Source organism: Saimiri boliviensis, chromosome 1 (assembly GCF_048565385.1).
Source record: "Saimiri boliviensis isolate mSaiBol1 chromosome 1, mSaiBol1.pri, whole genome shotgun sequence".
In the NCBI taxonomy this organism is placed as follows: domain Eukaryota; kingdom Metazoa; phylum Chordata; class Mammalia; order Primates; family Cebidae; genus Saimiri; species Saimiri boliviensis.
Window position 1 is genome coordinate 210,756,860 of NC_133449.1, and position 19,986 is coordinate 210,776,845.

The following is a 19,986-nucleotide window of genomic DNA, read 5'->3' on the forward strand; positions in this document are numbered from 1 at the left end:
TTGAACCCAGGAGGCTGAGGTTGCAGCGAGCTGAGATGTCCAGCCTGGGTGACAGTGAAACTTCGTCTCAAAAAAAAAAAAAAGATAGTTTTCAACAATGTTGAAAGCTAAGAGGGTAGATTTTTTTGTTGTTTTACTTATTTGTTATAAAAGCATACTTTGCTTAGCCTGAGTATCCTAGAAAATAACCACCTGACCATATGTCATATATTGTGGATAATTATAGAATAATTATGTGGGATCTCAGGTGGACCTCTGTCTTATTTTTTCTAGTTTGAAAGAGGAGGGTCTTATGTTAGATAATTCTGAAATTCTGAGTTTCTTTTATTTATGTGTAATAAAATTTCCTGTAAGCTTCTATACCCTTGATGCTTCATTTACTTTTTAAAAGTATATATTTTGATATTCATATTTTTGAAATTTTGAGTTGAAATACAATCCTACAACAGAATTACATGGAAGGAAGGTCTTGTGCTTGTGTTTTCAGCTACTGGTGCTACTACAACCATCTATGCCATTGAAGCTGATGGTGACCCAAATGCAGACTTTGAAAAAAACAAAGAACCAGGGGAGATTCAGTATTTAATTAAATGGAAAGGATGGTCCCATATCCACAACACTTGGGAGACAGAAGAAACCCTCAAGCAGCAGAATGTTAGAGGAATGAAAAAACTGGATAATTATAAGAAAAAAGATCAGGAAACAAAAAGATGGTAAGTATGCTGTGTGTCATATACTTTTTTTTAATAGTTCAGAGGTTACTAAGCCTTTATGTTAATAAATACATAATTAAATTAAAGGATAGCCTAAAATAACTGTTTATACCCTTTATAATAGAGTTGGCCCTCTGTATCCACAGCTTCTATATCCTTGGTTTCAACCAACCATGGATTGAAAGTATTCAGAGGAAAAGTACAGTGAAAAACACCAGTACAACAATCAATAACAAATTAAAAACAATATCTTGTTTTTACAAAAACATAGGTTTTGCTTGTGAAGTACGTGAGATTCATATTTTGGCAGGAACTTAATTTTCTCTATAAATTTTTGTTTTAAAAAGAAGGCAAAATATTTCGCTGTTCATTTTTGTTAGAGTAGTAGAAAACAGTATTGATAGAACCCTCCAGATACATTTTGAGTAACGGAATCTCTGAGCTTGATGATTTGAGATGAAATCTCAGGATTACGGTAAAGCTGAGGTTTTCATCTTTTAGTATAATTTCTTATATTTAATAATATAAGAAACAACTATTTACACTGCATTTACATTTTATTAGGTATTATAAGAATATCTAGACATGATTTAATGTGTACGGGAGAATGTATGTGGGTTACATTGCAAGTACCATGCCATTCCATATAAGGAGCTTGAGCATACACAGATTCTGGTATCTGTAGAGGATCCTAAACCAATCCCCTGCAGGCGCTGAGGGATGATTGTATTCCATTTCAAGGTAAAACTCCTAGGGGTAGCCCTATCTAAACCTATCCTCTGTAACAGTCATGTAGAGTGTCTGTCATACATTATAAATTACCAATTTTTAGTTAAAAATTAATGGTGCTTTATTCCTATTTCAGTTTTTTTATTACTCAAATTTGGCCCACATAGTAAGCGGCAAAATAGGAGATTTTGTGCTACAAAAAGTGTTGGCGATGGGGTAGTGATAGGTTGTTTATGGGAGATTTTTAAATCTGTTCCTGGATTAATTTTTCAGGTTAAAAAATGCTTCTCCAGAAGATGTGGAATATTATAATTGCCAGCAAGAACTTACAGATGATCTACATAAACAGTATCAAATAGTGGAACGTATAATTGGTTAGTAATAAATGATTCTGGTTAAACTTTTATCTTTTTATGCTTGAAATAATCTGAAAAAAGTCATAAATTTGCCACTTACACATCAAACACGCTTGCTTTTATTAAAACAAACTAGATAGCTAAATTTTACATGTGTAGCCTTTACTAAGAATTATGTATCTGATGAATAAATGTTAAAAAAAAAAGAAAAAAAATAAGTAAATGCCTGATTTATCTCACAGCTCATTCCAATCAAAAGTCAGCAGCTGGTTATCCTGATTATTATTGCAAATGGCAGGGCCTTCCGTACTCAGAGTGCAGCTGGGAAGATGGAGCTCTCATTTCCAAAAAGTTTCAACCGTGCATTGATGAGTATTTTAGCAGGAACCAATCAAAAACCACTCCTTTTAAAGATTGCAAAGTGAGTATTGTCTGACATTTTAAATTATTAAAAATATACTTATGCTTTATAAATATTTACAAGCCTAAATACAAGAGTCAGATCCTGATGTCAGATAGACTAAGGGAGATTTCTTGGTTAATAGGTCTTACGGAAAGTGAACTTCCCACAATTGCTGTGTTTTTAGTTTTGGTTTTAGTTTTAGAATTTTTTATTTCAAACTTTTATTTTTTTAAAAAAATTGTAAATGATGTTTTGGTCAATGTGTCTTCTTAAATGTTGTGTTGTCTTTTATCCTTGTTGAGCATCACTATGTCAGAAAAATGATAAGTTGGTTATGGTGATTGCTTTTGGGGAAGAGTTGGGAGACTAAATAGAGAAAAATCCTTGGAAACTAGAGATACGCTCAGTTTTAAAGACAGTGGATATTTTTTTAGAAGGTAGAGGAGGAGGAGAGGGATATAGGAAAGTATCCAGAACTGCATTACACAATACTTTCTGAATCCCTGTAGCTTACCCAGTTACTAGTGATAATGTTGGGAATCTATGTACTACTAGACTTGCTTTCCTTATTACAAGAGTTACATTCTTCATAGGGATAACTTGGAATTCAGAAATTGAATGGTAAGCAGTTTTATGGTTTATTTGTAGCTTAAGGCTGGAGCAATGGTTGTGAACAATTTAACATACATAGGTTTTGCTTGTGAGATACATGAGATGCATATTTTAGCAGGAACTTAATTTTCTCTATAAATTTTTGTTTTAAAAAGAAGGCAAAATATTTCACTGTTCATTTTTGTTAGAGTAGTAGAAAACAGAATTGATAGAACCCTCCAGATACATTTTGAGTAATGGCATCTTTGAGCTTGATGATTTGAGATGAAATCTCAGGATTACGGTAAAGCTGAGGTTTTCATCTTTTAGTATAATTTTTTACATTTAATAATTCTACATAATAATGTTTATTTCTACTGAAGGTATTAAAACAAAGGCCAAGGTTTGTAGCCCTGAAGAAGCAGCCATCCTATATTGGAGGACATGAGGGCTTAGAATTAAGAGATTATCAACTGAATGGTTTAAATTGGCTTGCTCATTCTTGGTGCAAGTAAGTAGGTTTTGAATCATGTATTTAATTTGACACAGTAAGAATTTTACCAACAGGATTCAGAAAATATTTCCATTAACATAAAGGACCCTTTGGCAGTTGATATGCTAGTCTTTGCTATTTTCTAGTGTATATGAACAGTAATTATTATATACTGGGAAGAAAATCCTGTGGAGTTTGAGTTTAACTTGTTTGTTGCCTTTTTAAAATATATTTTTATTCAATTTAAAAATCAATATGCATATCCATTCTCATCACATGCTGTTCCTGGCGTATTTCTCTTTTTCCTGATTATTTTAATATCTACTTTGTCTTCTAATTTTTTTTCTATCTTCTATGGCCCTCATTCTACTTTTGTGACTCTTGCTTGCAATTTTGCTATTTTTTTTTTAATCTATGTTCTTCCTGTACACTTTTTAACTTAATATATCTGGACTCTACTATACTAGTAGATGAACTGCATTATTGGCTTTATAATTGATTAAACATAATACTATCAATCTTTAAGCCTGTTCTGGCCTAAAATGGTAATCTCCTTTTACTTGCCTTACAGTATTAGTAATAAAGTCTTTAGCCAGATACCTTTACATTTATTATTTGTAGTTAATAAAAGTGTTATATTCTGTATAATACCTATCAGATTAATTTTATTTAACTTCATATAAACATATACACATGATGTAAAAAGGTTTCTTTGTATATTTGAATCTTTCTTTACATGCTAATTTTTTTTTAACTTTGTAGAGGAAATAGTTGCATACTCGCTGATGAAATGGGCCTTGGGAAAACAATACAGACGATCTCATTTCTGAATTATTTGTTTCATGAACATCAATTATATGGACCTTTTCTGTTGGTAGTACCGCTCTCCACTCTCACTTCCTGGCAAAGGGAAATTCAGACATGGGCTTCTCAAATGAATGCTGTGGTTTATTTAGGTGACATTAATAGCAGAAACATGGTAAGTGGTTTCCTTGTAAATGTAGAAATCATAGTCTTTGAGGTTGAGTGTTTTTGTGTTTTTTTGTTGTTGTTGTTGTTTGTTTGTTTGTTTTTTGAGATGGGGTTTTACTCTGTCTCCCAGGCTAGAGTGCAGTGGTGGGCTCTTGGCTCACTGCAACTTCTGCCTCTCGGGCTCAGGCTTCCTAAGTAGCTGGGACCACAGGAGCACGTCACCACACCCAGCTAATTTTTTGTATTTTTTAGTGGAGACAGGGTTTTGCTGTGTTGCCCAGGCTGGTTTTGAACTCCTAAGCTCAAGTGATCTGCCTGTCTTGGGCTCCCAGAGTGCTGGGATTACAGGCCTGAGCCACCGTGCCTGGCCTAACAAGGATGAGGGTTTTTGTTTTGTTTTTGGTCTTCATAAAAATCTTTGTTTCTGGCATAGAACTTGCCACAAACAAGTTCTCAGTACCTGTTTAATTGACTATAACAAAGTCAGTTTTGGTTCAGTGTTACTTAATATGTATGACAGGTTTTTTGTTGTTGTTGCTGTTTTTTGGGGGGCACTCTGTCATCTAAGCTGGAGTACATTAGTATTGTGATCTCGGCTTCTTGCAACCTCTGCCTTCCAAGTTCAAGTGATTCTCCTGCCTCAGCCTTTCAAGTAGCTGGCATTATAAGCACCTGCCACTACACCTGGCTCGTTTTTGTATTTTTTGTAAAGATAGGGGTTTCATTGTGTTGCCCAGGCTGGTCTCAAACTCCTGACCTCAAGCGATCTATCTACCCACCTTGGCCTCCCAAAGTGCTGGGATTACAGCCACGAACCACCAAGCCAACCTTACATTTTTAATGGAGAATTTCAAATGTACATGAGAGCAGACAGAAGAATGTAATGAACTCTCATGTTCTCATCTTCAGTTTCACAAATTTACCGCTGGTTTTGTTTTTTCTATACCTCTGCACACTACTTTCCTAGCTACTGTGAAGCAAACCCCAGACATCATATTTCAGTCATAAATGTTACATTATTAAATGAATTAATCTTTTATGTTTTGTTAAATAAGAATTTTTCTTTTGTGAAAGTTGTAGGTTAAAATTGTGCTTCATTTTTTAAGAAGTGCTGTGGTATTTATATTTTATTCACAAGATTCGCATAGCATGGACTATATAAAGAATAATTACGTAAACGTATTTACAGTTATTTACGTATTTGGATGGATTTTAATTTTTAGATGTGTAAGTGAACATGTAATTGGCTTGATGATTGTCTTAAAATTGTCCTTCAAATTTCTTGATAGATAAGAACTCATGAATGGATGCATCCTCAGACCAAACGGTTAAAATTTAATATACTGTTAACAACTTATGAAATTTTATTAAAGGATAAGGTATGTATTTATTTCTCATGTGTTTCTGTCTATTGTATATCGGTTCTTTATGCTGTGGACAAGATGAGAGAATAGTGTAAATCATGAGTCAGCAAATTATAGCCTGTGGTCTTATTTTTTTAATGACTCTTGAACTAAGAATGGTTTTTACATTTTTGAAAGGTTACTTTTAAAGGGTCATAGAAAGAATATGTGACAGAGACCACATATTTATCTGCAAACTCTTTAAATATTTACTATCTTGCTCTTTATAGAAAAAGCTTGCCAACTCAACCTAGTGAAACCATTTTGTTACAGTGTGTATTGATTTGTAAGCTCTTTAAAGAAGAGAAAGATACCTAATAGGATTAAGCTACCACTGTGTGATGTAATGAAGGCTTTATAGTTACTACCTCATTTAATTCCTCCATCTACTTTATATTCACTTTCTCTACTTTATTGAAAAGAAAATCAGTCTTAAGAAAGGAATATCTCAACTTGCCTATGGTAACACAGCTCTTAAGTAGCAGAATCAGGCCTGCTGTAACTCAGAGACCTGAATTTATAAGAGAGTTCTACAGTTCATAAAAGTGCAGTGAATTGTACCAACACTTAGAATAAGACACTGTTCTGAATTTGTGTCGTAGTTTTTTTTCACGTTGATATTAATAGAGGCCTCTATTGGAGTTAGGCTAAAAATTGTCATGAAAATTGTAAATGACACTGCTGACTTTTCTCTGTTAATTATCAGTGTATAAGCTAATAAAAACTTTGGCTTGGGGCCGGGCGTGGTGGCTCACGCCTGTAATCCCAGCACTTTGGGAGGCCGAGGCGGGTGGATCACGAGGTCAAGAGATCGAGACCATCCTGGTCAACATGGTGAAACCCCGTCTCTACTAAGAATACAAAAATTAGCTGGGCATGGTGGCGCACGCCTGTAGTCCCAGCTACTAGGGAGGCGGAGGCAGGAGAATTGCCTGAACCCAGGAGGCGGAGGTTGCGGTGAGCCGAGATCGCGCCATTGCACTCCAGCCTGGGTAACAAGGGCAAAACTCCGTCTCAAAAAAAAAAAAAAAAAAAAAACCTTTGGCTTGGTATTATGTTCTAGTGGTTAAATGTGTCATAGAAAGAATATGTGGTGAATTATTTAGGCATTGTAATAAATCTTGAAATCTTTTTTGAAAATTAGACAGTTTTAAATTTTCATTTGTTTCATTTTAATAATTGAGTTCAGATTAAGTGGGAAGTTTAAATTTGAATTCAGTTTTTCTCAAAATATTATTTTTCTATTATTTTAAGGCATTCCTTGGAGGTTTGAATTGGGCATTTATAGGTGTTGATGAAGCACATCGATTAAAGAATGATGACTCCCTTCTGTATAAAACTTTAATAGATTTTAAATCCAATCATCGTCTCCTTATCACTGGAACTCCTCTACAAAATTCACTTAAAGAGCTCTGGTCTTTGCTACATTTCATTATGCCAGAAAAGTAAGACAAATTTGCAGTTTTAATTATAGTTTTGTATAGTTATGTTTAGTGGGGAAAAACCCAGGTAATAAGATCAGTAAGAGTTTTTATTGCCTTAAAAGATTAGATCACAGATTACAAATAATTTTTAAAAAAGGAAAATGGGGTTAGCTACTTTGTAATACTATTTGAATTTTTCGATTTTGTTAATAAACGTAAGCCATGTGTAATAAATCACAACAGTTGATTTTGAGCATGTTCAAAATATACCTTGCTTGGAAAACTAACACAGTGCCATTCTTTGTATTTAATAGTTGGAGTAACAACAATGAGGTGCTGGTAATCCCTTTTTCTAAATGAGGAAAACTAGACTAGACAAGGCTAAATATGTTCCCTAAGATCACTACTTGTTCTTTCAGTAGATCCAGAACTTGGTCCAGAACTTGAAAAGAATATTTTTGAGAAATAGATAATTACTACCATACTTCAAAACACTTCATATTCACTTGATTCAAGAATCGTAACTTATAAAACATTAGATTTCATCATACTTCTACTTGGGAGAAAGATTTTTAGAAGTAACTAAGTTTAGCTAATTTTTTTTTTTTTTTTCTAAAAATCTGTATTATTTTGCTTACAAATGACTCCCCTAAAAAGAAAGTCTCATACACAATTTGACTTTTTCTGGTGATTTTGCAATTTCTTAAATTTTAAAGGTTTTCTTCCTGGGAAGATTTTGAAGAAGAACATGGCAAAGGGAGAGAATATGGTTATGCAAGCCTTCACAAGGAGCTTGAGCCGTTTCTGTTACGCCGAGTTAAGAAAGATGTGGAAAAATCTCTTCCTGCCAAGGTTGAGCAGATTTTAAGAATGGAAATGAGTGCTTTACAGAAACAATATTACAAGTAAGCTGTACACTGAGCATATGTTCTGAACACCTTCCATGTCTGTGTCCTCCTCTTGGTGCTCCTACCTTCTTCTCTACAATAGTGTCTTAGAGCTGTTGCAATTCTCGAATTCTAGAATTAGTTTATTCTGTGCCATAAGGAGGCAGAGGGAAATTTAATGACATGTCCAAAATGATTTGTGACAAGGCTGAGTAATTGATCTTCTAATACATCATTAATTGCTTTCCTAGATACCATACTGTTACTTTATAAAGAGTTTCAGTGTTAGGATTTCCATTATATGAAGGTATTATATGATTATGACAATTAACAGATAGAGACCAAAAAAAGAAACTTAGAACAAAATTTTAGGCCCTGCTGCTTTTTGAAGAGTATTAACAAATCATAGCTGGTGTAAATTTGTATGTTAAGATCTATACAGTAGCCCTTTTCAAAGAATCAGAAAGGAAAATCTGTTCTAATATCTATTTAAACATTTAAATGCATAAAATGAAATACATTGATACAAATCATTTGGAATTTCAGAAACATTTATATTTTATGGTAAATAAATAGGTGCCATACATTTGAAAGAATATCCTTATTGCATAATTTTTACTATGGAAAATTTCAGACATATACAAAAATAGGATAATTTAATGAACTCTTGTACACATGACTCAGTTTCACTTTCTTTTTTTGTTTGTTTTTTGAGACGGAGTCTCCCTCTGTACTCCAGGTGGCATGATCTTGGCTCACTGCAACCTCCACCTTTGGTTTCAAATGATTTTAGTGCTTCAGCCTCTTGAGTAGCTGGATTTACAAGTGTGCCCCACAATGCCCTGCTAATTTTTTTATTTTTAGTAGAGGCAGGGTTTCACCATGTTGGCCAAGGTGGTCTGGAATGCCTGGCCTCAGGCAGTCTACTGGCCTCCGCTTTCTATAGTGCTGGGGTTACAGGTGTCAGCCACTGTGCCTAGCCCCAGCTTCACTTTCAGCTCATAGCCAGTTGTTTTATATTTCTGATCATCCCCATTTCCCCCAGTCCCTATCCTTTTGAATCAAATTAGAGAGTTTTCCATAAACATTTTTCTATGTGTCTCTAATAATTGATTTTTTAAAATACTAGTACCACTTAGGCACTGTGGCTCATGCCTGTCATCTCAACACTTTGGGAGGCTGAGATTGGCAGATTGCTTGAGCCTCACGAGTTTGAGACCAGCCCAGACAACATGGTAAAACCCTGTTTCTACCCAAAATACAAAAAATTAGCCCGAAGTGATGGTGTGTACCTGTTCTCCCAGCTACTTGGGAGGCTGAGGTGGGAGGATTGCTCGAGTCCATGAGGTGGAGGTTGCAGTGAACTGAGCTCATGCCACTGTACTCCAGCCTGGGTGACAGTGAGACCCATCTTAAAATAAATAACCCACTTTAAAATTTTTACAGTAATTTAGGAAATTATTGCTCTCTCAGCAGAATCAAGTAATTTCCTGATACCAATATTCAGTATCAGTGTTGAGTTTTTCTCTGTTGTCTGAAAAAATTTTTAAGTTTACTTGAATCAGGATTGAGATAGGTTTATATAAGACAATTGATTTGTCTCTGAGTTGCTTATCTATAGTTACTTCTTTTTTGTTAAAATTTATTTGATGAGGAAAATAGTTAATTCTGTATAATTTTTCCACAATCTAGATTTGCATAGTACTTCCCTCTCGAATAGTTTAAAAGTATCCCCTGTATTTTCTATAGGTTGTAGATAGATCTAGGTGCTTGATAATATTCAGATTTTAATTATGATGAGTATATTTTGCAGTGCACAATGGTGATTATCTAATTTTGTTATGGGGTTCTTTGAAAAAAAAAGCAATGCGTTTTATAGAAAGTTTGGAAAGGAAAGTCAAAGCAGGAAGAAGACACATTAACCTGTAATTCTCTCAGTGCTAGTCATATATCATGGATATTGAACTTAAACTCTTCAAGGTACTTTTTGGCAACTGAGATAATAAGATACTGCCATAAATTTCTGTAAATCATCTTAGAATTATTGCCACTAGAGAAATTAATAAGAAATTTTTTCTGGATAAGGAAAAATAGTCCTTTATTCTTGATTACCTCTTAATGACATCGACCATTGTCCATGTGTTTTATTTTGCTTTTCATTCCAGTTTTGGGAAAGCGCCTATACAACTAGTGGTAAAAAGAATGGCAAAAAAAGAATAGGCACACTAGATAGTTGAGACTTTCAAGTCCTTTCGAAAACTGACCTTGTAAAAAGGAAGAAAATAAAAGGTAGAAAAGGTCATAGTGAGAGGAAATTTTTCTTCTCTTTTTTAAATTCAGCTTTTGTTTTAGATACTGGAAGTACGCATGCAGGTTTGTTACATGGGTATATTACATCCAGGTAGTGAGTGTGGTAAGCAGTAGGTAGTTTTCAACCCATGTTCCCCTTCCTCCAGCTCCCCTTTAGTAGTCCACAGTGTTAGATGTTTATATCCATATGTGCTCAGCACTTAAAAGTGAGAACATGCAGTATTTGGTTTTCTGTTTATGTGTTAATTCACTTAGAATTATGGTTTTTAGCTCCATCCATGGACGTTATTTTATTTGAAGGACATTATTTCATCCTTTTTTTCTCACGAGTGTGTAGTATTTATGATGTACATATACAAAAAAATATGGAGTGTTCATGGATTTGTGTGTCATTCTTGTACAGGGACAGTACTAATCTCTGTATCATTCCAGTTTTAGTATAAGTGCAGCCGAAGCGAGCACAGGAAATGTTATAAGTCGGAGTAGTAAAATAGCACCAAAATGTTTTAAGTTGCATATGTATTGTGTAATTGCAATCTGGAGAAGGCAGTGTGGCTAAAATAAGGTATCCTCAGGTTTCTTTTAGGTCCATGCCAAAGATCCAATTTCATTTGCTGTCTAATGCAGTGAAAGTTGTAAGAAGATTAAGATAAATAATGCAGCTATCTTTTTAGTGAATTTGAGGGGGAAAGGATTAATACAGTATAATAATTATGTTACATTAAGCCTTTTCTCTGTGTAGCTAATGGTTCAGAAAACAAGTGGTGTTCTCATGAGTATCACGAAAGAGGTTTGGTCCAATGTATATCCAATTGTGAATTTCATAACAGTACAATTTTACTTTGGTACTAGGTTTTGCTTTTTTTTTTTTTTTTTATGCTTTTAGAATTTATCCTGGTAATTTTTCTGCTAAACATCATTTTTATGATTTTTTTTTTTAAAGATGGATTTTAACTAGGAATTACAAAGCCCTCAGCAAAGGTTCCAAGGGCAGTACCTCAGGCTTTTTGAACATTATGATGGAGCTAAAGAAATGTTGTAACCATTGCTACCTCATTAAACCACCAGATAATAATGAATTCTATAATAAACAGGAGGCCTTACAAGTAAGAATTTTTAAATGTTGTTACTTTGTGATAAAGTTCTAGAAATGTTTATTCACTTACAATAGAAAATGGCTCAATGCTTTAATATATTGGTTCTCTTTAGTGCTGCCTTAAATAATTGTCTCAGTTATTTTTTAATCTTTGTAGAAAAGATTTTAAAATTCTAATTTATGTAATTATTTTGATGTATTTTCTAAAAACAGAGCTCTCAAACCATGGACTGTAGTAACTTATCCAGCAAAAAATCCTACAGTATGTTCATAATTATAAAAAAAAATTCATTAATACTAATTATGCTGCATTTGTGATTTGTTAAATGGTAGTCTAAAGGATATCTGAACCTCACATCTTAGCCGTTCCCTGGTACTTCTGAAAGATAAATCAGAAGTGTGAAGGCACAACTGTAGTCCAGCCACTGTAGTGCATTGAAGGGCTAGGATCAGCGTCTAATATTAATACGTTAGAAATCATTTGCTTACTCTTTTTAAACCTTTGGTTGTTTAGTTGCTTCTGCCTCCAGTGTAATTGTTCTTCAGCTAAGATTTTTGGAGAAACACTGTGGTATAGTAACTAGCAAACAAAGTGAAATAGTACTTTTTACCTCCCCGACAATACAAAAACCTAGGTGTGATATGGCAAGGAAAATGTTAGCTTAAGTCATAGAGTGAATGCTAAATAAAGGTCTTAGAAATTTTGAAAAGTGAAATTTGTGAAAATTTGAAGTCTCAATTTAAAATAATTCAGGCTACTAAAGTGTTATATGGACAACTTATCACATCTTTTAACATATAACTAATTTATCGTTTCTATAGCACTTAATTCGTAGTAGTGGAAAATTGATTCTTCTTGACAAGCTATTAATTCGCCTAAGAGAACGAGGCAATCGAGTTCTTATTTTTTCACAAATGGTGCGGATGTTAGATATACTTGCAGAATATTTGAAATATCGTCAATTCCCTTTTCAAGTAAGCATTTAATTGTACTTGTTTTAAATTTTAATTCCTGAGCATATTTCACAGAATTGCCTTTGAAATCATTTAGTAAGTGTTTAGGTTTTTATATAAGATATACTTTTCCTTTAAAGAGATACGTCTGCTAAAAAAAAAAAAAATTGTCATTCCCTTTTTTCTTCTTGACTTGTATGTATTGCAATAAAATTTTTCTTCCTTTACTCTAATTTTTATTTTCTTTTAATTTTGCCTTTTTCTTCTATACTTGCTTTAGATTTTAAAAACTGATCTAAGGCAGAGTTTTCTTGATTGGACAGATCTAAAAGCAGGGAAGCCTTTAGTCTTTAATCTGAATGTGAATGCTGCCAAGATTCTAATGACTGTTGTGCTCATAGTTAGCTGACGCAGTGTTTGCTGAGTAAAACTAGACAACGTTAGAGAAGAAACTAAGACCAAAATTCTCACTCATCTATTCAAAATTTATGTTGAAGTTCATTCAATATAACTAAAGCTAATATTGATGACTGTTTAAAGTCAGGTTCTATTTTCAGTACTTTACATCTAATTATTTAATTCTTGAAGCAATTTTATGAACAGTATTAGGAACATAGAAGACATTTATAGATACAGCTAGTAAATGGTGTATATTTAGTGCAGATAGTAAAATAGCTGTAAAATTATAATAATGGGACTCAATACACAATCCTTGCTTTGTCAGAGCTTATAATCTCATAGGAGACAGACATCAAGCAGGTAATCATAAATAAAGGTAACATTACAATTCTGGTAAGTGTTGTGAAGAAAGACAGGTTATTTGGTGATGTGAACATTATTGAGAAATATTACAGTAATTTAAGGGAAAACGTAGAAGAGATTAGTTGAGGTTTTTGAAAACATCTTTATTGATCAGTAATTCCAGTACCATACATTTTACCCATTCAAGTATACAATTCCGTGGTTTTTACTATGTTCACAGATATATGTAATTGTCACACAGGTGGTTTTAGAACATTTTCATCAGAAAGAAACCTGTACGCTTTAGCTATTCCTCCTGTCCTTCCAATTTGCCTTCCTCTCCTGCCCTGTGTTGTTTTGTTTTTTGTTTTTGAGATGGAGTTTCACTCTTATTGCCCAGACTGGAGTTTAATGGCACAATCCATTAAGGTGACCTCCGCCTTCCGGGTTCAAGCAATTCTCCTCCCTCAGTCTCCTGAGTAGCTGGGATTACAGGCATGCACCACCACACCTGACTTATTTTGTGTTTTTAGTAGAGATGGAGTTGCTCCATGTTGTCAAGCTGGTCTTGAACTCCCAACCTCAGGTGATCCGCTTACCTTGGCCTTCTAAAGTGCTGGGATTACAGACGTGAGCCACTGCACCCAGCCCCTGTGTTGATTTGTTTTTAAACAAATTATTGTGCACATGATCAAACAAAAAATTAGTTTGGCTAATTTTGAGTGTTCATAAGTACCACTTCCCTGCCGCTAATCCCTTCTTATTCCCAGGTCACTTCCTGGAGGGAATCATTTTTAATTTTAATTTGGTTTAGGTCATGCCACAGTGATGAGATGCCACTATTCTTAAAATGTGTACTAATTTGTATTTTAGTGGAAAAGAAAAAACACTATTTTTAATAGACATCTCTTTTTCTACTTTGTATAGGTGATAATTTAGAGCATTTCACTTAAACCAAAACCACTTAGAATACATAATTTAAAATGTTTATCATATTTTTCTTTTCAGAGTCAAAGTTCATATAGTAACAAAGCAAAGGTAGGCATATGGCTTCCCAAAATACTAGTTTAATTCATGAGTTAAATGCATGGATCCTAGTAGGCAAGTTATTTCTAGTCTATAACAGGTTAATAATTATAAAATCATTGCCATTATAAAGCGAAATAGTAGCTAATGTTTAATAAGCATTCAGTATGTGTAGGCACTGTGATACGTGTTTTCCTATGCTCTGTCACCAAGTTCTTGATAGTCTATGAAGGAGGGACTACTTTTATATCTATTTTACTTAAAGTGTAACTGACATGGAGAAGAAGTTTGTAGAGGAAAGTCAGATCACTTGCTCAAGATGCCCAGTGAATAAGATACTCAAATGCAGGCGGTTGACTAGAGCCCATGATGCTTCATACCAATAATTTTCAAAGTTTAGTGTGCATCAGAATTAACTGGATGGCCTTTGCTAAACCTCTTCAGTAGGTCTTGGATAGAGCTCAGTAATTTGCCTATCTACGTTCTCAGTTGACGCTAATGCTGTTCTAGTAACCATATTGGACTTAATCAGTGTTTTTAAAACTGAATTGTAGGCTGAGTGGCTTATGCCTGCAATCCCAGCACTTTAGGAGGCCCAGGTGGGCGGGTCACCCGAGGTCAGGAGTTTAAGACAAGCCTAACCAACGTGTGAAACCCCGTCTCTACTAAAAATACAGAAATTAGCCAGGTGTGGTGGTGGACGTCTGTAATCTCAGCTACTCGGGGAGGCTGAGGCAGGAGAATCACTTGAACCTAGGAGGCGGAGGTTGAGATGAACCAAGATCGTGCCACTGCCCTCCAGCCTGGGCTACAAGAGGGAAACAGTCTCAAAAAAAAAAAAAGAAAAAAAAGCACTGAATTGTAAATGGATCTGTGAATCAGTTTAATCAGTCGTACCAACATTTGAAAGTAAAATGATAAAACATGAGAGTATAATACACTATATCATGTTAGGGTATGAAACTTGTTTCAGGTGTTTATAAACAGCTATGTACTTAATCACATATCTCTTAGAATGGGACTCAGGCAGAACAATATGACAGCCTATGCTGTATTTACTCTTGAGGTTGCAGTCTTAGTGATTTGGAGCACAGACTAAAGACAGAATGCCTGAGCATTATTTTACTTTCTATTATAGTTCTATTATAGTTTTAGTAAAGGACATGCTTTACATTTCTACTTAATTTTATAATTGATTTTAATTGCTTTGTAACATTTTTATTCTGTTATATGCAGTATTTTAATGTGTTTTATTGTAGAGATTAGATGGATCAATAAAAGGAGAACTGAGGAAACAAGCCCTAGATCATTTTAATGCTGAGGGATCAGAGGTATGTATTAGTGCTTTTTAAATTACAAGTAATTTTGATTTAGTATTAGTATATTACATTATTATATTATTCAGACTTTTTTTTAAATCTTTATGTCCAGCTTGATAAAAAAGAGTAGGGTTAGCCACCTTCAATCAGCAAATGAGGTTTTAAAGTCACTCTTATAGGTTAAACCTAAGAATTTTATTTTATTTTATTTATTTTTTATTTTTTTGAGACGGAGTTTCGCTCTTGTTACCCACGCTGGAGTGCAATGGCGCAATCTTGGCTCACCGCAACCTCCACCTCCTGGGTTCAGGCAATTCTCCTGCGTCAGCCTCCTGAGTAGCTGGGATTACAGGCACACACCACCATGCCCAGCTAATTTTTTGTATTTTAGTACAGACGGGGCTTCACCATGTTGACCAGGATGGTCTCGATCTCTTGACCTCGTGATCCACCCGCCTCGGCCTCCCAAAGTGCTGGGATTACAAGCGTGAGCCACTGCGCCTGGCCATATTTTATTTTTTTTAAGATAAGAGTCTTGCTGTATTGCCCAGGCTAGAGTGCAGTGGCGCAATCTCAGCTCACTGCAACTTCCGCCTCCCAAGTTCAAGTTGTTATTCTGTCTCAGCCTCCCAAGTAGCTAGGATTACAGGTGCACACCACTGTGGCTGGCTAGTTTTTGTATTTTTAGTAGAAAAGGGATTTTGCCTTGTTGCTAGGCTGGTCTTGAACTCCTGAGCTCAGGTGATCCTCCTGCCTTGGCTTCTCAAAGTGCTAGGATTACAGGCATGAGCCACCACATCCAGCCAAGAATTGTACTCTTTATTATCAATACTGTTTCAGCATGGAACAGTTATTTTAATGTGGTTCAAAATAAATTAGATTGGGCACAGTAGCTCATCTAATGCAAGAGAATCACTTCAGGCCAGGAGTTTGAGGCCACCCTGGGAAGCAGTGAGACTGCTGTCTACAAAAAAAAAAAAAAAAAAAATGTAAAAAAAAAAATAAGCTGGGCATGGTGGCACTTGCTTGTAGTCCCAGTTACTTGGGAGGCTGAGGTGAGAGAATCATAAGCTTAGCCCAGGAGTTTGAGACTGCAGCAAGTTATGATCATGCTGATAGACTCTAGCTCAGGCAATAGAGCGAGACTCTGTCTCAAACAAAACAAAACAAAACAAAACAAAAAAACAACATATCCCACTTTGCTTTTAAATTTTTTTATTTTAATTTCCCTAGGTTTTTGGGAAACAGGTATTATTTGGTTAAACAAGCAAGTTCTATAGTGGTGGTTTGTAAGAATTTGGCAGTATACACTGAACCAAATTTGTAGTGTTTTATCACTCACCCCCTTCCCACCCTTTCCCTCTGAGTCCCCAAAGTCCTTTGTGTCATTCTTAAGACTTTCCATCCTCAAAGCTTAGTTCCCACTTATGAATGAGAACATGCAATGTTTGGTTTTCCATTCCTGAGTTATTTCACTCAGAGTAAGTCTCCAGGCTGGGCATGGTGGCTCACGCCTGTAATCATCACTTTGGGAGGCTCAGGTGGGCTGATCACTTGAGGTCAGGAGTTTGACACCAGCCTGGCCAACATGGTGAAACCTCATCTCTACTAAAAATACAAAAAGTTAGCTGGGCATGATAATGCATTCCTGTAATCCCAGCTACTCGGGAGGCTAAGGCAGGAGAATTGCTTGAACCTGGGAGGCAGAGGTTGCAGTGAGCCAAGATAAAAAGAGAGTCTCTTTATCAAAAAAAAAAAAAAAAAAAAAAAAAAAAAAAGGAATATAGTCTCCATCAGGTTGCTGTGAATGCCAATATTTCTTTGGGCTGAATAGTATTCTGCTGTATATGTATACCACAGTTCCTTTATCTGCTGGTTGATTGATGAGTATTTGGGCTGGTCTCACATTGTTGCAATTGTGAATTGTATTTTTGTAGTCATGTTTGTGCAAGTATCTTTCTCCTGTAATGACTTTTTTCCTTCTGGGTAGATGTCCAGTAGTGGGATTGCTGGATCAAATGGTAGTTCTACTTTTAGTTCTTTAAGGAATTTCTACACTGTTTTCCATAGAGTTCTTTTTTTGGGTATGTGCCTTTTATTTTTTGAGGAAATAAAATTTATAGTTAGAGTTTGAAGTATCATTTTATTCTTATTCCATTTTCTTTCTTTTTCACCAGAAGTAAACTGTATTGAATTTGGTGTTATTAACATATGTATTTGATTTTGGAGTGTTTTTGTTGGTCTTGCTAGAGATTTATATATTAGTTTTAAAAAGTGCCTTTCTGTTTAATTAGTAATGTACTGTTTAAGTTCAGAAAATCAACTGAAAATTTTTTATTTTGATTATTCAATTTCTTACAGGATTTCTGCTTTTTGCTGTCCACAAGAGCTGGAGGTCTAGGGATTAATTTAGCCTCTGCTGACACTGTTGTTATATTTGATTCTGATTGGAATCCACAAAATGATCTTCAGGCACAGGCTAGAGCCCATCGAATTGGGCAAAAGAAACAGGTATTTCTAATTTTAATTTATATTACGTTGCTGTTTTCTTTCTTTTTTTTTTCTTGGGGGGGGCAGGGGGTGGTGGTGAAAGTGACTTCAGTTTATCCTCTAGAGGATAAGATCACTGGAACAATCATATTGATGTTTAACAGATAGGATACTGAGGAACTTGGTTTACCAAAATCACCTGGAGAGAGTTGAGATAACTATGTGTAAATAGTATCATATATTCTGTTTTGATCTTATATTCTAGTCATAACTATAAAATGCAGTTTTTCATTTCAGAACAAAAACTTTAGAAAGTATTTGCTTATTTTAACTTGAAAGAGAGTTTGAGTAGCATATACAACCTTTTTATTAATCTATATTTTGTCCATGTGCTTGCAAGATTCACCACATATAAATCCAGTCTCATTTTATAATTGTAACAAAATACCTTTAAATGGTGGTGCCGAACCTTTACCTAGAGAAATAGGGAAATTTTACTACACCGCTTCTTTTCAGTTTTGGAGAGTTTGTTTTATGGCGGGCTTCTTTTTAACTTGGTGAGTCGTTCATAGAATTTTGCTTTATATAGAGTGATGAAACATTAGAATTGAGGCAATGAGTATAAGGTTGTCAGAAGTTTACATGCTCCCCCCACCTCCAATTTTCCACAGCTAAATCATAACTTAAAAATTACTGGCACTCCTTTAGAACGACAAAAATAATCAAATGGAATCTCCTTACCAAAATGTTAAGAAGGAAGGAAAGGTACAGTTTCAAAATAGTCTCTTAAGTTGCGGAACTCTAGCCTTAAACATCTTTTTAAATTTTTCATTTTGCTTTTAACCAGTAAAAACTTCATGTGTGCTTCAATCAGTGTACTTCACGTGAATGCTTCAATCTATGTGCCGATGTTTAGGCACATCAGATTAGTAGAACAAATCCTTAATACTGCAATTTGTTTGCTCGTGTGTATTTTTACAGGTGAATATTTACCGTCTAGTTACAAAGGGATCAGTTGAAGAAGATATTCTTGAAAGGGCCAAAAAGAAGATGGTGTTAGATCATCTTGTAATTCAAAGAATGGACACAACTGGGAAGACAGTACTACACACAGGTTCTGCCCCATCAAGGTGGTTACTTTATTATAAAAAGTGTCATTTTAGAGCCAGTATATTCATTTTCCCGACATGTTATATCACTATAAGTAGATCACTGAAGAAATGTATTCAGTGTTGTACTTTTTATATTTTGGAAGACTTTGGACTAATTTCTAGTTAGAAAACTAGGAATACCTGGTTTCATTACTATAGATTTGTAATTATAGAGTTAATCTCTTTAACTTCTATGCTTCAAGTTTCTTACTTAAAAATAAATATACTGGCCTAAACAACATGGTGAAACCCCACCTCTACAAAAAGTAAAAAACTTAGCTGGGCATGGTGACACATGCCTATACTCCCAGCTACTCAGGAGGCTGAGGTGGGATGATCAGGTGAGCCCAGGAGGTGGAGGTTGCAGTGAGCTAAGATTGTGCCACTGCACTTCAGCCTGGGTGAGAGTGACACACTATCTCAGCAAAAAAAAAAGATACTAATACTCGATTTACCTAACGTCCTCGTATAACTGTTTTAATAAAACTGAATGAAAATGTCAGTAATTAATAAAAGTCATGTGTAAATGTTATATTTTTAACTGTTAAACATTTTTGTTTTTCCTGTTTTAGTTCTACTCCTTTCAATAAAGAAGAGTTATCAGCCATTTTAAAGTTTGGTGCTGAGGAACTTTTTAAGGAACCTGAAGGAGAAGAACAAGAGCCCCAGGTTAAAAAAAAAAAGAACCTGCCTCAGAATATGTGTTATCTATTTGATACGATGGAAGGATTCAAATATATTTAAAGATTGTTTTTCTAATTTTAGGAAATGGATATAGATGAAATCTTGAAGAGGGCTGAAACTCATGAAAATGAACCAGGTCCTTTGACCGTAGGAGATGAATTGCTTTCCCAGTTCAAGGTAGATTTAAACAAAATTTTCCTTATAATTACATAAATTGAGAGGAATTGAGTTATTGTCATTTAGT

At 34.8% G+C, this 19,986-nt stretch overlaps 1 protein-coding gene and 1 non-coding gene across 3 annotated transcripts in view; one reads left to right on the plus strand and one right to left on the minus strand.

The window, feature by feature from the left end:
* The window catches only part of CHD1 (chromodomain helicase DNA binding protein 1), a 78,540-nt gene that overhangs the window by 28,395 nt on the left and 30,159 nt on the right, over window positions 1-19,986 (plus strand). For both annotated transcript variants that reach the window (XM_039469717.2, XM_039469714.2), the window contains exons 8-22: window positions 488-713; window positions 1,716-1,816; window positions 2,041-2,219; window positions 3,176-3,303; window positions 4,048-4,264; window positions 5,547-5,636; window positions 6,915-7,105; window positions 7,801-7,989; window positions 11,225-11,387; window positions 12,200-12,352; window positions 15,358-15,429; window positions 17,779-17,928; window positions 18,889-19,037; window positions 19,631-19,727; window positions 19,824-19,919. In XM_039469717.2, the coding sequence (XP_039325651.2) occupies window positions 488-713; window positions 1,716-1,816; window positions 2,041-2,219; window positions 3,176-3,303; window positions 4,048-4,264; window positions 5,547-5,636; window positions 6,915-7,105; window positions 7,801-7,989; window positions 11,225-11,387; window positions 12,200-12,352; window positions 15,358-15,429; window positions 17,779-17,928; window positions 18,889-19,037; window positions 19,631-19,727; window positions 19,824-19,919 (2,201 nt within the window). The remainder of the gene's footprint in view (window positions 1-487; window positions 714-1,715; window positions 1,817-2,040; window positions 2,220-3,175; window positions 3,304-4,047; window positions 4,265-5,546; window positions 5,637-6,914; window positions 7,106-7,800; window positions 7,990-11,224; window positions 11,388-12,199; window positions 12,353-15,357; window positions 15,430-17,778; window positions 17,929-18,888; window positions 19,038-19,630; window positions 19,728-19,823; window positions 19,920-19,986) is intronic.
* LOC120365685 (U6 spliceosomal RNA) lies at window positions 10,640-10,743 on the minus strand. The gene has a single exon (XR_005580567.1). It is a non-coding gene; the product is annotated as a U6 spliceosomal RNA (small nuclear RNA).